We start from the raw sequence: 16672 nt of genomic DNA, 5'->3' as shown, positions 1-16672 counted from the left end.
TCAGCGTTATTTATTTGTGAGGGTCTAATCAGCTTATCTTGCCCTTTAAAGAAACACTACCCATTTTACTAATAAAGTTAAAGACCTAGAAAGTTTGAAGAGTTTGTATGCACATCAGCATGCACATGCATGAAGAACATCAACCTCTGCCTCTCAACTTCCCAAAAAGAGAAACAAGCGCCTTACAACTCTTTGCACATGTTTCATTGTGCTGTGCTGTCACGTAGAAAGATCAGGGTTTAAAGTTTTATGATCCTGAATGGAATAGCAAAAGAAATACATTATCTGCTAAGAAATACCCACTCTTGATTTTGCATCAAAGAAGAATTTGAAACAGTCACAGCCCTGTCTTCCTACATGAACAAATGGCAATGATTACCAGCCAAAGATGACTAGATACAAAATTGGATAAGGAAGCATGTGGGAAGTGGATGAATATCTTTGCATGAATTACCTTTCAGTTACTTCTTCCATTTAAAAGGATCAATAATAGTATTAGTCATTTAGATTTAAAATAAACTATGGATGATAACACTGCCAAATTACAGTAGAGACAAGAACATACGATATATTAAGAAACCTCTTTCACTATAACATTGAGGCATTTGGCCGGTGGTTACTGCCAAAGACTGAGTAGCATCTGCTCTCACTTTAGCAGTTTATATTCTGACCCTGGTGAATGGAAGCACAATCTCTGAAACAGCCTTTGGGGAACACTACTGAGTTGCTCGACAGAGCTCTTACTCAGAAAAGAGAGAAGGAGATTAATATTACAGAAAACTTGAAAGATCTAGCTTCTGAGAAAGGAGAGAAGAGCAGTTTCCTAATACTGTACATACCACAAATCTCTCTTTTACTAAAACATTAAAAACATGCCCTAAAACTAAAGTGATCATTAAATATGAATAGATTTAAAGGTAGAAAATAAGGTCTAAGTCATATTCAGGTAAAAGTAAGAAGAAACAAATGTATTTTATCTCATTTGTCAACAGGCATAATAAAAACAGAAGAATGAGGACTCACATAACATACTTTCTTTTTCCTAATGTGTTTGAGAAGGTCACAGCCTCCTTTGCTTAGTCCTGGTGTGTCTAGGCACAGCAACATATGGTAAGACTGAGTCTTGTCGTGAACTTGCAACGTCGTTATTTTAAGTGCCCAGTAGCACAAACTACTAAATTTGTGTGTGGTCCTATGCAAACAACAAATCTGGCCACACACAGTGAAAACCAAGCTTCTAAAACTTCAAAATCAGCTGAAGGAATTCTCTCCTCAAGAGCCATAGATCCCAGATAGTAGCCACTAGTGAACCCCACAGCCACTTTCAAAACTATAAAAGGCTTCATGTAAAGCCAAAATAAAGCTCTAAAAGTGGCTGCAGGAGATCACTAGGAGTGGCCGCTCTTCTGGATTCACTGCTTTTGAGAAGTAAATCCCTGCAGCTGCTTTTAAAAGCTTTGAAAGTTTCATTTCAATTATCAAAGCCAATAAAGCTTCAAAAACAGCCATAGGGATTTGTTCCTCAGAGGAGCAAACCCCAAAAGGCAGTGATGAATAGTATGATGGGTTCTGTGGCTCTTAAAGTATGTACAGATTCCTGTAAGTCCTACACTTGTAATTACAGCTCCATGTTGTGCAGCAATTGTTACACTCAGACAGTTCATTAAGGCTTATATGGCAAATTCATTACTGATTTCCCATTCTTTTTAACAGTTTTATGTCTGTCTCCTTTTTGTTTTCTTACACCTGTATAAACTATTATGTGAGCATCCCTCACAACAGTTTCTCAAACAAATTTCATTAAAACCTTGCTGGCTTCCTTATCTCAGGTGGTGGTAAGCCATCTCACAAAATGTTGCACATATGCTTTCCCAGACTGCATCACATAATGCCATCATCTCACCATCGCAAGATGATACCTATAGCAGGCAAAATAAATCATTTCTCTGAATGAGAACTTAAAAGTGCACTAATTAAAATACAAGAGTGAAGCTTGACAATAAGTCAATGAAGAACTTTGCCTGCAACTGCAATATAAAAAGGCTTCCATTAATTCAATGAACATAAACACAAATAACATTTCAGAAGTAACTGCATGACTTAAAAATCTAACTGTACTGATCTGTAACAAGATTTTGGTCTTATCTTTAAAATTACAAGAACTAGATCCATAAAAATGTTACAAATTTAACTAGTGACATAAGCATAGTTCTAAAAGAAATATATGAATTATGTCCCTAAACAATTTGAGCTTAGTATCTTAAGACACTGATGGCTCTGAAAATATTACCAAAATTATGTTGAAAAAGATACATTTATGTACTAGAACATAATACACATAGTGTATTAATGAAGTATGTCATATAAAATACATTCTGAGCATACTTACTAACCTTAAAACATCACTGATTTTGAATAGTTATTTTTTCTACTAAAGTTTTTAACTTCTGTTTTCAAATGGCAGAATTAATAAATACACCATTTGCCAGGATAAATAGATACACCTTTTTGAAAAAATGCTATAAGAAAATCACTATGAACTTGAATAGATGCAGGTGTTAAGAACTGAATAACTGGTTTGTATGGGTAAAGAAAATCTTGACAGATAACTTCAACATTCTGTTAAATGTTATTCACAGGTGTCCTCTGTGACCTGTACTACTTAATTACCTCTCTGTTTCAATCTTCTCGCGTAAAACATGAAGGAGGATTGTGAGAAATAATTAATGTTTGCAAAGAGCTTTGAGATCCTTGGATATAAAAAACATGGGGAAAGCATGAAGTATAAAAGTACCAGTATACTATTTTCTTCCAACTTGAGATAACTAAATTACTATTATCACAGAAACCTTGAAAGTTTAGTAATACAAGATTATGTAATAAAATGCTTAAAAAACAATCTTAAATACTAAGCATATTCTGTTACTCAGAATCACGTAAGTCCAAAGGAAACACTATCAAAAGGAAAGGACATGTTTCTCACCCATTTCAAGTATGCGTTTATGTAGAGGTATAGCAGCGAGAAAGGGTTCATCTTTACAGGACTGTGTCTGGGTTCCAACCAAGTCAGAGTTGGTAGCCATAATTCGGGCACTTTCTTCATTAAGATTAACGCCAGCCATAGAGGCAACATCATTGATGTCATCATCATCTCTATAATGAAAAAAAAAAACCAAATAAAAATAACTCTGCATGTGATACATTCATTTTGTGTATTATCTGCTCCTCCAAAAGTAATCATCATGCAACATGCCTGGTGGCTGGGCCAACTTGAGGCACAACCATTAGGGTCTCCATTTTCATAGAATGTATTCTAGATTTAGCAATAACTAAATATTTCTCTGATCACATTAGGAAAACTTCAGAAGCAGAACAATTTGTCTGTAACAGAAGGTGTGACAGAAGTGTCTTTTATTCATCTGAGAGTCAGTGATATCAATGAAACCACGATGGTCAGGAAACTAAAGTCAATGATCACCAGTAAAGACAGAGTATTTGGCTATTCTCTTTATACTGAAAACTAGGAGTAAAATGTTAAAATAAGTTAAAACCCCACAGACATTGAAAGCAAAAACATGAATTTGGAATCCTGCACTGTTTCACAACTTCCTATCAAAATGGGCACCAAAGCATTTTCAGCAATAGTCAGGAAAGATTCTTTGACTATGAGGAGTTCATAGGTAAGTTCGGGTTCCAAGTGCGGTTTGAATATGCACTGGTATTTTCTCCGGCAACATACAAAAATCAGCAGAACATGTCAACTAGTTTTAGAAAAATGAGCTGCATTTGAGAAGATGATGGCAGCACTTCCCAGGCCACTGTTTGCCCTGCAATACCCTTCCTAACAGCTTGAGGAAGTACTGACTAACAAATTTGAGTTTCCGTACCTGCATGTCCCAAGCATCTTTTACCTCCTACCTCTACGAGGTATGACTTATAACTGTGGAAACAACCATCTGTTTTTAGCATTCTGTTTAGGAGTTATTACTGACACAAACACTGTATTTCAGGATATTCTAGGAGCGATTATACAACCTTTGAAAAAATATATATGGAAAAGATCCACATACATCCAAGTCCAGACTCCTACTACTGCATAAAGCAAACAAATAAAAGCTTAATTTAAAAGATTTTTTAAAAATTATTACATAGATGCCATCCTATGCACCCTAGACTACTTTCTGTCACTTGTTACAAGTTTAGCACCTACAGTAAAAACCAAAAGCTACAAGTAAGATCTGAGAACAAAAGGAGAGAAATCTAGAAATCCATAATCTAGATCCTCCCTGTCCTCCCATACTCTCCTTGATATCTGCACTACAGCAACCAATTTTGGTGGAAGACTTCTATGGTTTGTTAGATATTGGTTTTGTTTTCTTTTGCCAGAAGAAGTCAAGAAGGGATTTTTGTTTGTATAAACCTGGAGAAATGTGCTGAACACTTGAGGCAGAAAATGGAAAATTTTACAATGACTGTCAGAAAAATGCTACACAAATGAAATTTTATTATTTTCCACAAGTGCTAAGCACTTGATTTCTTCTCTTAGAATTAAATTCCTGAGGACAGTGTCACAAAATTTATCTCCTGCCTTGATGGTTTTCATGCTGAGTCTAAAGGATTTTCATTTTTACCTTTCACGTGGTATGTATGTGATACTCATAGGAGGGTCACAAAAGCCACCATGAAGAAACTGGGCTCCTATGCATTCAGTGCATGGATGACTGACCTACTCTTTCGCCCTGTTCAACCAGTTGTGAAACTGCCCCCAAATACCACAGCTGATAAATGTACTTGGTCACATAACAACTAACAGTGACTTAAATATTCAGTAACAAGTTCAAAAGATTCTAACTACAAATGAAAAACAGCAACTAAAACTGAAAAAGGGGGAAAACTAAGATTTTGGGGGGTTAAAAACCTCAACGCTTGAAATAGAATGAGCATCACCCAAGGTAATCTACCCAGGACTCACAAGGCCCAAATCCAGCAGGCCTTTTAAACCACGGCAAAACCAAATTCATATAAAGGTAGTTATCATAACACAAACTCAAAACTATGTAAGATAGTGGAAGCTATTGGAAAACAGACTTGAGCCCAGAATTTCAAAATAAAGCTAAAACTGACCAAACTACAAAACATTAACCAGCTTGTGCAGTTAAAAAAAAAATCCAATATTGATTCCCAGTGGACCCTCACATCTCTGTGGGTGTGAAGGCAGCACTGCTGCCCTGTGGGGTCCGGCAGTGCCTGGGTACCGCTGCCTGCTGAGGGGACCTGAGCACAAGGACTCAAAGGATCTTGGTAAAATATTAACTGAGCAGGATACTTGTATACTTTCTCTACATACAGCCCCCATGATCTCACTTGCTTTAACAAGCATTTATCACACAGTTACGCACAATCTGGCTAGCAGTAATACATTCTCAATCCCATATTTCCAGATCAGGTTGCCAGGACTGAGGTACTTTCATCTCCTTCAAGCAATCATCCATACAAAAATCAAGATAGCACTCGTGACTTCAAGAACACAATTTTTAAGAGAAGTTTATGCTTATCTTTACTTTTACTTAATAGCTGAAGAAAGTACAATCAATCTTTTACCTTCCTTCTGCTTAGCATTTTAGCTATTCCAATTTTTATTTAGAGTGCAGATCTGTGACTACATTACAAATAACCAAATACTGTCTGAAATAAAAACAGACAATTAATTTGGGCACAAACTAGGATTCCAATGAAATTATCAAAATCAACGCAATAGCACTTATAAAGACCATCACTGTAACTCTGGATAGAATCATCTCCTTCCATCTTACATTGGCAATCTACTATCTGCGAGTACATCTTTTTTTTTTTTTTTTAAACATTACATGGAAGATATATATGAAATGTTTTAGTCATAGTTGGGACTACAATTTTTTCAGATGGGAAAATGGGAAAAACTCTATCAAGATATTCTTTTTGACTTTGAGGAACTTCATCACAAAAAAGAGCTTGGGTTTGGACACTGAAACACAGACACGTTTATATATAAAGAGGGCTGGCATTCTTCCCAAACAATTTCCTATAAAAGTCAACTTTTAAGTCCAGATGAGTGAGTTTTCAGAAGTCATTCTGTGGAACAAAGATGCCATCCAGTGGTCGTCTAGACTGATGATTACTGTCGATCTTTCCCTTTTCATCCCAGCACAGTATTTAACAATTTCATGTTTCTCAGCATATATTATTGTGCTCATACTAATTGTACTGTTTCAGTAATTTTTTCTGGTTTTTACTGAATTCAATTCTGAGTCTTATGGGATAAAATCTAACATTCCAACATGCGTGCTATTTTTAAGAAGATAGCATGGGTTCTCAAACTCTTTCCAAATGCAAGCTACATCTTAAAGTAGTCTAAGAGTTCAATTCTTCCTCCTATATTCAACCTCTTGTAATAACCTCTCCCTCTCCTCCTCATTAAAAACACTCGTGCAATTACAAAAAAAAAAATCTCATCTGAAAATAAGAAAGAAAAACCGAAGTATTTGCAGAGTTGTCTGTAACATGTTTCAAAGATTTTGTTTAAACTAAGACAAGCCATTATAAAAATCTGGTAGCATTTTCTTTATGAACAAATCTTAACTGCACGATTGCATACTGTTTTTTTTTTTTCTTTCTCATGCACTTTGTAAGATTTGAGCCAATGATGTCCAAATTTGCAATACTGAATCCCAAATAATCTATAAGAATACATAAAGCAACTGAGACAACATTATACTATTGATTCCTCTCTCTCTCAAAAGTGAAATTTCATGCTGTTAGAGCAAAGTCCCTACATGTATGCAAGACTCTGAGCAAGTCTACAAATTCCATGAATCACAAGATCAGAGATCAACAACAATATGTTGGATGTAAATGGTGACTTGAAATTACAGTAACAGCCACTACTATATTACATTTTATAATGGCATAAATTCTATTTACACAAATTTATTATAATGCTTATTCTGATTTTCAAGCTTTAATTTGAAATGTCTCCCTAATACTGCTTTGTCGTACAATTCATTCATGGTCTATGTTGGATCTTCTCACTGATAAGCAAAAGGGATGACAGAACATACCACATTTGTGGTCAGCATTTTTCTTTATTTTGGAAAATATGGAAAAAATACATGATCACCTTATAGCTTGAAATATTTATCTGGAAAAACAAAGAAACTTAAAGCTTAAGGTTTTACGTCCTATGCCATTTTGAGATGAAAACTTTGAAGTTATCCATTTAACACCTACATTAGCTTTCTATCTCTCCTTAAAGGACAGGCTGCTTTGCACATTATTAGATGTAGCATCATGCATTTTGAGGCATTTTGCCAGAACTATGTTATTACACTTTTATTTTTAAAAATAAAAATAAAATAACAGGCAACAGATTCTTTTGGCTAGGCAAAAGAGGTCTGAAAACAAATTTTTTATTCCCAGGTAGACTCTACTTTAAAATGTTGCCAGTCAGCAGCATAAAATATGAATACTAAGATAAACTTCAAATTATCTCAGTCACTTCATAGAACTGATTCTGAAAAAAACCTCATCACATTGGCTGTATAAAACCTGATACTGACAGGCTCCAAGAGGTTATATATAACTTTGAAATACTGTTTCAGAAAAAGAAAGGTTGCTGGGAAAAGGAAGGAGCATCTGGCTAGCTGGTACACTATGGCAAGCATATCATCATCACACACATTAAGGGAATGGTTCTGTCCACTTCTTGCCTCATTTTACATGCAATGCCCCTGAGCCTTACTCAGTACAGTTAGGAAGTGGTAGCATAATACAAGAGTAGAAACATGTATCTCCATCCTTTGAGATATGTAGAACTGGACAAGTCCCCGATCTAACCAAACCTGCTCTGAGTCAGAAGTTAGACTAGTTGATCTCCCAAGGTCCCTTCCAACTGAAATTATTCTGACTCAGTATCAGGGGGAACAAATGTTTCCACTAGTTCTTTACATTGGCCACAATCTGAACTACGGGTAATAATTGAGGGTCTGCTACTTTCACTGTCATGAGTGGTAGATTATGTTACTGGGAGCTCTGAGGTTACCAAACTAAATGATGATGTACACAGCAGTTGTAGCCAAATACGCAGGCCCCTAGCAGACTGCAGTGGGCCTTCTGCTTCATCTCTCCCGACTACAGAAACCTCTAGCTGGACTATTATGGTACAAATGTAAGTCTGGATCTCTACTGTAAAACAAACAATTACAAAAAATGGAATTCAAATTTCCATCCTTAGGTATTAACATAGTTGAAAAGTCAGCTAAATGGAGCTGTCTGTAGTTCTCGCTGAAAAATTTAGCAACAATAAATTTTAATAGCAAAAAAGGTGACTTAACATTTCATGAATACAACAACTTTACATTGCAGAAGTCTTGGGTTGAAAACTCTGACTCATAGAACAGCTACTATAATATCCAGTGAACTCATGTAAGCAGTCTTACAGTTCATTAATAAACGCTGACATTAAAGGCTAAGCTATAATTTGCAAAATTCCTAATTGCTACGTCTTTTATGTAATTCCTTCCTTTATTTCCCACAGTCCAGAATAGAAGAAACTGAAAATAACAAAGTTCACATTTCCATTTCTAGTGACCAACACTTTGCTCACAAGAGTGAAAAGCTCAAGTAAGTTATTTTAAAGAAAGCAGAATATAAAATAATGAAACAAATATGCAATAATAAAACACTAAGGGCAAAATAAATTTATACATAACACAACTATTTTTCAAAATTCTTGCTTTGCTTTAGATGCCAGTTTGCCTTCCAGCTAAAAACACATTCTTCACACACGCTGGGAATGTTGAGGAAAACTAGTCAGCATTCAGAGGATTAATACAGATTTCCAGCTCTGTGCCTTTAGGCTTAATAGTCAGACATCTATTTGTCCTCAGGAGAGGTTAGGGGTTGAAACGCAAATATGCAAACAACTGAATTCTTTGTTAAGATATCACGAAAAAGCTTGATCTTTGCTGCTGTTTAATAAATCCTTGCAATTTTATGGACTTATTTAAATGCAGCTTTGTGTCTTACTATTTTGAAGTAGAAAACAATGCAAGGAAACAAACACATTCATTCTGACTAAAATTTGTTCTCTAGAGGAAAAATGACATACACCCTTGACAGCTTATTTACCAAACTCACTAAAGATTTATTGATTTATCAATCAGTGCCTTGAGCATTTGCTTCTCCCCAAGGGAAAATTAACAATTCCAGCTAACCTAATATATTCTATGTATAAACTAAGTGAATGAAGAATCAATCCTGGCACAGTTTACAACATCCAGTTAAAAAAATGCTGTCCCTTTCGGTGTATGTAAAATTGAAAGCTATACTAACGAAGAATAAATGCTCATGTTGCTTACAAACATAAAAAATACTTATTAAGACAGTACAATTGAACCCATCAGACATTTTAAATCATTTAAATACTCAGTGGGAGGCAAAAGCATTGGAAAATAAAAAATTGAATGATTTTGCTTCTAGATTAATACTAAGTACTACCACTATTAGTTGCAATACTGACATGCCTCAAAGCAGAGATATTTCAAAGAGCTACAAATTCTCTTTTACTTCACCTGCAAAAGCATAAGCCTGAAAATTAATTACTGGTTTGATGATGTCAGAGCAACATAAGAATTCCAGAAGACAAAAATGAAAATCTAGGAATATTTTGTCATTTAACAAAGAAAGAATATGTTTAAATACAAATAAAATGTACTTTCATCAGTGGAAAAAAAATTAAAATGATGGTAGCGAAAGCAAAATGCAGTAAACATAAGATTAGCTTTTCACTACAAAGAGTAAAAATATCCAAAATACATGTAAAATAAAAGTTTGAAGTACAAGAGAACTGGTATAGCAGCTCAATGCATCAATGCTACTGTGTTGAACCTCTGCAGCACCTGATTACTACACAGACCCACAGAATGCCCCAACCTCTGCTACCTAAGTAAGCACATGAAGAACAGATACAGCAATGTCTTCTCTTTAAAACCAAGAACGACAACCCTCTACACACACACACAAAAAAAACCCCAAACCCACTACCAAAACCGTACAGTATTTTCTCTAAGCCCATGAGGGGATAGCTGCAGCTTAGCTGCAGAAGCCTATTGACAGGATGCCTTGTCGTCACAATTAGTATCTTGTCAGCAAGATACATTCCATAGGAACGTTAAGAATCCAATACATAAAACCAACCATGTATTTTTTTAAAACTTCATACACATAATTCCATTTACCAGAAGTTTTATTATAATCCACAGAATTGAAGGCTTTACTAAACATTAAAAAGTGCATTTAGAGAAAAATCCTCAAGACATGTCATGACCCCCTCCCTTTTTTTAAAATAGAACTAAGAAAATTGTCATCCAATCACAGTAAGAAAAGGCAGGAATTATTGTAAAACACTGCCCTCTGGTGTTAAGCCAATTCTAAATTCTATTTTATATTTAAGATCCCCCCCAACCACTCCTCTGCATTTTTTTTTTATTATTTTTTATTTTTTTACCTGAAAGAACCACCTCCAGGGTCATTGAGCTTGTTTTTCTGATTTGCAGAGACCTGAACACCAAAGCCCCCAGGACTTTTGCTGGCTTGTATTGTTGGTGCCTTCCCTACTGTGCCTGAAAAACACCAAGCAATGTTATTATGAGCTGTCTTAGACAATTTACATCAAAGAACCTTCTGTCCAGGAACTAAATTTAACTGTCTGTAAATTGCAAACAAAGGAAGTTATTATTTTTAAAGATTACACTGCTGAAGAAGAACAATTCAAAATACAAAATTTATATTAACATTAGTTTGTTCAATATTTACAGAATACTGAAGATTCCAAAACTGAAAACCATTGGCCATAACTGCTTATAATACACATAATGGCTATAAGTGTGTTTGCAATTGCCAGTAAACCACTTTTCTAGATAATCTGCGCAGAATAAAGAAGCAGAATTTGAAATGCTCTTAATACAGATGCTTTAAGTCACAGTCACTCAGGGTATTAACTATGCCTTTTACATTTTTTTATATAGTCATTGTTCTTTGTTGCAGTGAAAAACATGTATTTTCAGTGCTGAAAACATTATTTTAAATATTTTAAAATGTTTTATATTGTATGTAAAAGAAAAAAACATTATTGTAAAATTTGACATAGCCCCCCTGATAAAGGTTGTCTTTTATTTTCTTGTTTTGAAAACAATGATTTAAAAGTAATTCATATCTGTATCTAGGCTTCACAGGTCTATATGCAGAAGTAAACCTGGGCTTTCTAAATGAGCCGAAGTGTGGTGGACATTCAGCTTCTTGTGACAGTAAATTAAAAAAATCGATATTAACTCCTCTCTGACATCGGGAAAAATCTAATCAAAAATAATTACAAATTTATGTTGCTAATTAGTAAATCAACAGACCTGTATTATTATTATTATTAAAAACATTATATCAGTATGCAACTGAAAAAGCATTGACAAATGAAACTTTTGGAGTAAGCCCTCCTTTACTGCTTAAACACGTTTACTTGAGTTATATTTTGTGTTTCCTTTAATCCCACCTGTGTTTTGGCATGTGAAAATAATTAATTCGTATGTCTACTTGACTTAAAAGATCTCACCTTTTTCTTGTATATCACTCAATTTTATTGAGCGCTACATACACATAGTGTTTGAGACTTTGAGAAGCACATGAAAGTTATTCCTGCACATCTATGACTCAATTGCATATGAATAGCATGGTATGAACCTTAGTAGAGTTACGTTATTTTTCTTTCATGAATTATAAAAATCTGAAACACAACTATCCCAACCAATCCTTTTAAGAACACTTCTTTGCTAAAACAAAAGTGTTAGCTTTGAATGAGTCCAGTATTACTTTTTTTATTTTGAACTCCTCATCAACTTCAACACATGATCTTAAAGCGAAACTAATTTGACAGTGTTCGTTCAGTTCTTCAATCTGTATAAATAAACTGTTGCATGGACTCAACATTAGCAAATACAAAACAAGATTTAGGACTTCAGGCTCCAAGCCTGGGGAACAAAAATATTTTGTCATCAGAATATTCAAGGCCCATGAGATGTCACAGATAGCATTAGTTCATGGACCAGACAATTCATTTATCTATTTCAGATGAACTAATTGAAAGGTTTTCTACTAAGTGAACTGGAAGGAAAGAAATAATACAATAATAAAAATTAGCAGATCTTTGCTTTCTACAATTAACATCTAGGAGATTAAAGGTGTGTTAACCTTGAAAATTATTGCAATGGCAAAATTAAGGTAACAGCGGCACTCCTCCAGAATTAATATTATATTCCTTTAGAACTAGTATCAATGGTTTGTTTTCTACAGATGATAACTTTTGATCAAAAAAAACCCAAACCAAAACCAAAAAGGTACAGCAACAGAGTAGTTAACTTCTTGGTCTCAGGAAAACAGTATGTCTACACTGGATATGGAAAAATTAAGTCTCACTTTCTTTCACCCCATGTATATGTAATTTTACTCAAATGGATCTGGCAAAGTAAATATAAGTTTTGGGATGACATACAAGTTATCTGGTTTAAATCACAACTGTGCATGATTAAGCAGTTAGACACAAAATATGGCTAAAACATCAATTTATGAGACAGGGCATATTTTGAAAATTAAAATCACCTGTGGGCCTAGATATTTCATGGGATTGGTAATGACATACAGAGTCTTTCACCACTGGGTCCTCGTTTCAAATTTTAAGTAGCATGATCTACAGAAATAAGCCCAAATTTAGGAGCTTATAAATTCCTAGTTGTATTTCTGCACAGGTTAAATAGCTGCAATGAATACTCTGGCTAATTATTTTATTCTTTGGCTCAATTCCCCCATCCATAAGGCAATTCAACTAATTATTATACTGATAAAGGAGTGTGAATTTTTCATGCACTAACTATAGTGTTACTTCCCCTGGTGTGGAAGTAATTTTATTAATATAGAAGTCCTTAAAGCCTGTCAACTTTATCTATACTACTGTTTTAAAAAGCATTACAGTCTGTTCACATGGATGCGTTAACATTAAGGTAAAGATACATTACACTAGGAGATTTACTCCTATCTGAGAAGGAAAATGCACCATTCTGTGGAAGTCAGCTCAGTTCTGGTGTAACTACCCTTAAGAAGTCACACTCCACAAAATCATACTACGATACTGGAATAGACCACGTCCTATTCCAGTATCTTACCTCCTTCTACAGGAATACCTAAGCCAGTATAAGATATCATTATACTGGTGTTTACAGTAGAAAGTTTTAACAATATATCAAGATCAAAATAAACTGGTATCTGACAGTATGCCATAGCAGCATTTCTTAGAGCTGCAAGCACACAAGTGGACTTTTCCCTAGACGTGGGCTGCAGAATGAGCAGTTTTACAATGGGATGTTTTCTAAATTTCTATTCTGTTTGCTTTGTCTGTGTAATTAGAACAATACAATGGTGGGCTTAAACAAGCTTGTAAATAGGAATAAGCTCACCTGAAAGCAGGGCTTTGCATGAATTGGCCTTTATGAACCGTTGTCTTCCTTAAGCCAAACTGCCAGTTAAGTTGCATTTCATTGGCTGATCAATGGCTATCATGAATAAATTCATATTCTGAATCCACTGTTTAAAAGACAGATGCCAGTATCATGCAAATTCTTGGCACACTGTTGACATTCATAACTTAGAGACTGAACAAGCAAAGAAATGAAATCAGCCTTCACTCTCAGACACATTAGTCAGAATTGAAAGTTCATGCTGTAAGATGCCGAATACCTTCCCTGTTAATAAAGTCAGGACATGAGTATCAGTGCTATCAAATATACACCTTTTATGACAAGTAAATGCATTTCTTCCTAACTTGGAAAAACAGCCTACAGGATTACAGTGAGAGCTTGGTCTCCATGTCCATTCAAGTTATGGATTCTCTGAAGAGAACAGAGCAAGTTGAACATCAACTGCTATTAACTGTGATCATTGGGTTTTTTGATGCTTTCTTTTCCCAAGGAGAACAGAAGAGACCAAGCAATAAAGTCAAATAGGCAGCAATAGCTTTTATGTGCATTTAAACTAGTTTGATTTCTGACTCAATACCTCAAGATGACAAGCTCTGTATTCCATTACAAACCCTCAATCATCTAAATGCCCACATCCAAAAAGATACTCTCACACAATCAGGAAAAATAAAAACTGAGCCTAACAGGTCTAGTGGTGGAAAGAAACAAACGGATATTTATTAGAAAGTAAGAAGGCTTCAAGAACCCTCTTAAAAAGTGGGATGTATCAGCCAGACATTAATCCACCTGTGCACAGACAGATGAGTAAATTGTGTACAAACCACACCTCTTGCTCCCTTGGCTAATCATGGCATGTCAGGTTGCTGCAGTCAGTCTCTGACCTCACCAAAGAGTAAACATACTGGCAGGAAAGAAAAAAAAGAAAGAAAAAAAAAAAAGCACGTGGGTTGAAAATTTCTCTAGGACTCCTACTTTGACGTCTGTAGCTGCAGAGACAATGACTATCATGTTCTGCTTCAGGAGTAAGAGTTAAAAGTAGGATGATTAAATTGAGGCATCCTCTAGGCTTCAGGAAAAAATGAAGAATTTCTTTCTTGGCCCCGAGTTAATGCATAGGACAGTAAGAGTCAAGTTCCTGACTTCTTTCAGAACTTTCCATGAAAAACTGCTGAGTAAGGAGCTAAGCACGTGAGAGTTTAGTCCTAAGGTTGTTTCAAAACATTTCACTGTGTTGGTCTGAAATACCTTGAAACTGCATAGTGAAAACATGCATTCCTCAGCCAGTATGAAGTAAAAAATAAATGTCAAGCCTGCCAATGTCAACACTGTAAGTTTTTCCCATGCTACTAGTTGTAATTACAATGAAATTCATACAAAGGTAACAATCTCACTAAAACATTTAAACCCATACCTTGTGGTCTAATGGTCTGAGTTATTACCACTGGCATCCTAATCTGGGTAGTCTGGCAAGCAGGGTTTCGTTTCACAGTTTGAGCAGATGTTGACTGGATAATCTGCTATTATTAAAAAAAAGTATACTTATATTATACTCTTTATACACAAACACACACAACGTAAATACACTAATACCTGTAATTACTAATATAAGCATGTGGATCTCTAAAAGCACAACCAGCTAGTGACAAAAGTCATATTCATGTAATGCATGTGGTTGTGTGTGTGTGTATATACCTATTTTGCCGTTATGCTTAAAAAAAAAAAAATCAAATAATATTCGACACGTCATATGTCACAACCTTCATCAAAAATATATTTCAAAGTAGTAAGGTAAGTATTACAGTTTAGACTTTTGTCTTCAGAAATTTTACTAGGAACAAAAGCATTTTTGTAGAAGAAAATGCTGCAATAATTTTAGCGGTATGCACCTACAATCGTTAGGCCTTTCACTATATATCTACGCTTTTTAAAGAAAATATATACTAAAAGTAAATTCTAAAATATTATGGGTTCCAAAGTCAGATATACACAAGAAAGAAAACAATGTTTTGTGGTGATCACATACTATTCATCTTTTAAATGTTAATTGGATATTCTCAAGGTTTCACTTACTACTAAGCGAAGTTCTGAAGTCCTTACCCAAAACTGAAACTGGGTTAGAAACTTAGAATTTGACCCATGAACAAATCAAATAAAAAAGAAAAAACCTGCAAGGGTCATGTCTAAGCAACAGCAAAATGTATGTTCATGAAATCAGGGACAAGGTAGGCATAGATGTAATGAACAGAAGATTTAAAAAGACGTGTGGATTCTGCAAAGCTGGAAAAAAAAAAATCCATAAATAAACTTTGAAAACAAAACACAGGCAAATAGCTGCAAATGAGATTACAACCACAACTCAGGCATGACAACTTCAGAAGTCATGTGCTCTTCACAGTCACAACTATGTTACTCCCATTGCATATGTCTGCTGTTTCTGAATTACACATCTGTCTCACACCCACAGGATGCAGTATTCCCTCCTAGAAGACAATACACCATGCTACACACTGCTACATGAAGCAAATGGAACCACTGCACCTTTATTCAGCACCAGTCAGCATTATTCTTACAAAGCATATCTAAAACCATATTATTTAGCTGAATAATGAATGGCCAAATCTCTGACTTCAAAGTATGCTATAGAGAAAAGGAAAGGAGAAACAGTATTCTCAAATGAGACGTAGAAGTAGAGAATGAAGAGGCTACGGAACAAACAGGAAATTGTTCCATCAGCAGGAACCAGGGCTCCCAAATCGGAAGGAAGAGAGGTGAAAACTACAAACAAGAAAAGAGTAATGAGGGAACAAGGCCTGTAATGTAGTCTGGAAAAAAAACAAATAGGGCCATTTTGAACTTACAAAATTGCATTCTGTACATCCTAAAATATTAAAAGTTGAAAAGTCATAATAAACCTGTGGATGTAGAAGTATTGGCAACAGCTACCTTGCAGAAAGAGAAAAGGGAAAAAAAGATTAGGGATTCGGCTTCAACTATGGACACTGAAGGAAAATGGAGCATTTGTACTAAGCACAGAAATGGAGCAAATGGATGTAAATTTACTTGGTCAAGACAGACAGGGAGTAAATGGTGACACTCAGAGGGGGAAGAATAAAATA

At 35.1% G+C, this 16672-nt stretch overlaps 1 protein-coding gene across 1 annotated transcript in view; it reads right to left on the bottom strand.

The window, feature by feature from the left end:
• LOC127021056 (transcription initiation factor TFIID subunit 4-like) overlaps nt 1-16672 on the bottom strand; it is a 147302-nt gene that overhangs the window by 96951 nt on the left and 33679 nt on the right. The window contains exons 8-10 of the mRNA XM_050903981.1: nt 14968-15073; nt 10544-10658; nt 2984-3153 (exon numbers count right to left, since the gene is read on the bottom strand). Coding sequence (XP_050759938.1) covers nt 2984-3153; nt 10544-10658; nt 14968-15073 — 391 coding nt within the window. The remainder of the gene's footprint in view (nt 1-2983; nt 3154-10543; nt 10659-14967; nt 15074-16672) is intronic.

Source organism: Gymnogyps californianus, chromosome 12 (genome assembly GCF_018139145.2).
Source record: "Gymnogyps californianus isolate 813 chromosome 12, ASM1813914v2, whole genome shotgun sequence".
NCBI classification, from domain to species: domain Eukaryota; kingdom Metazoa; phylum Chordata; class Aves; order Accipitriformes; family Cathartidae; genus Gymnogyps; species Gymnogyps californianus.
This window is presented reverse-complemented; position numbering and strand designations above follow the sequence as displayed.